Raw genomic sequence first — 729 nt, 5'->3', positions numbered from 1 at the left:
CGGGGACAGGGAGAGGACAGGGGAGAGAGGCCGGCTCAGTCGGAGCTGTACCTGGGTCTGGGTGAGTCCCAGAGACGCTGCGAGCTCGGCTCTTTCCGGGAGAGCCAGGTACTGAGTCTGCTGAAACCTCCTGTTCAAAGCCTGTAGCTGCAAACTGGAATAAATAGTCCTGGGTTTGCGGATTTTTTTCCCTTTCCCATTAAAGCGAACTTCCCCTCCTTCTACCACAGTGCTTTTCTCCGATTCGGCCCCTACAAACAACAAACGATGCAGAATAAATAATAATAGTAGCAGCAATAGCAATAATAGCAGTAACAGTAATAGCAGCAGCAAGAGTAACAATAACAGCAGCAACATCAACAATAACAATAATGAGAAGGAAGAAAAGTGAAGCTCGAGTAACCCTAACAAAGGCTCCCGGCGATTATGGCAGCCCAGGCTTCTTCCCAGAGAAAGTTTGCTATTTTTACAGGCTGCAGTTTAGGTTTAATTACCCTTAATTGCATACATTGTTTATAGCGCTACGCAATAAATAATTACGAAGACTAATACGTGCACATCTGGGTTGGTTTCTTTTCCAGCCAGGCATTGTGTGCTCTGTGTATTGCTCCCCTGTGATCCTCAGCCTCTCTTGACTAATATTTTGTAATTTAATTTAATTTTTTCCCCCGATAGATTTTTTTTTAATACAAGCACCATCCCTCCCTCCTTGCCTTCCCTTCCCCCTTC

General features: G+C 45.3%; 1 protein-coding gene across 1 annotated transcript; it reads right to left on the bottom strand.

Moving 5' to 3' along the window:
• Nucleotides 1–18: 18 nt before the first annotated feature.
• Nucleotides 19–251, bottom strand: LOC103799647 (homeobox protein DLX-1-like; the record flags this gene model as incomplete). Its single annotated transcript, XM_009071984.1, has 1 exon — nucleotides 19–251. A coding segment is annotated over one exon (233 nt), but the record flags the coding sequence as incomplete, so codon positions are not given.
• Nucleotides 252–729: the final 478 nt, after the last annotated feature.

The sequence above is a fragment of the Acanthisitta chloris genome, unplaced genomic scaffold, assembly GCF_000695815.1.
Source record: "Acanthisitta chloris isolate BGI_N310 unplaced genomic scaffold, ASM69581v1 Scaffold42423, whole genome shotgun sequence".
Classification (NCBI taxonomy): Eukaryota; Metazoa; Chordata; class Aves; order Passeriformes; family Acanthisittidae; genus Acanthisitta; species Acanthisitta chloris.
Note: the sequence above shows the minus strand (reverse complement) of the source record. Positions and strands in the feature narration are given on the sequence as shown.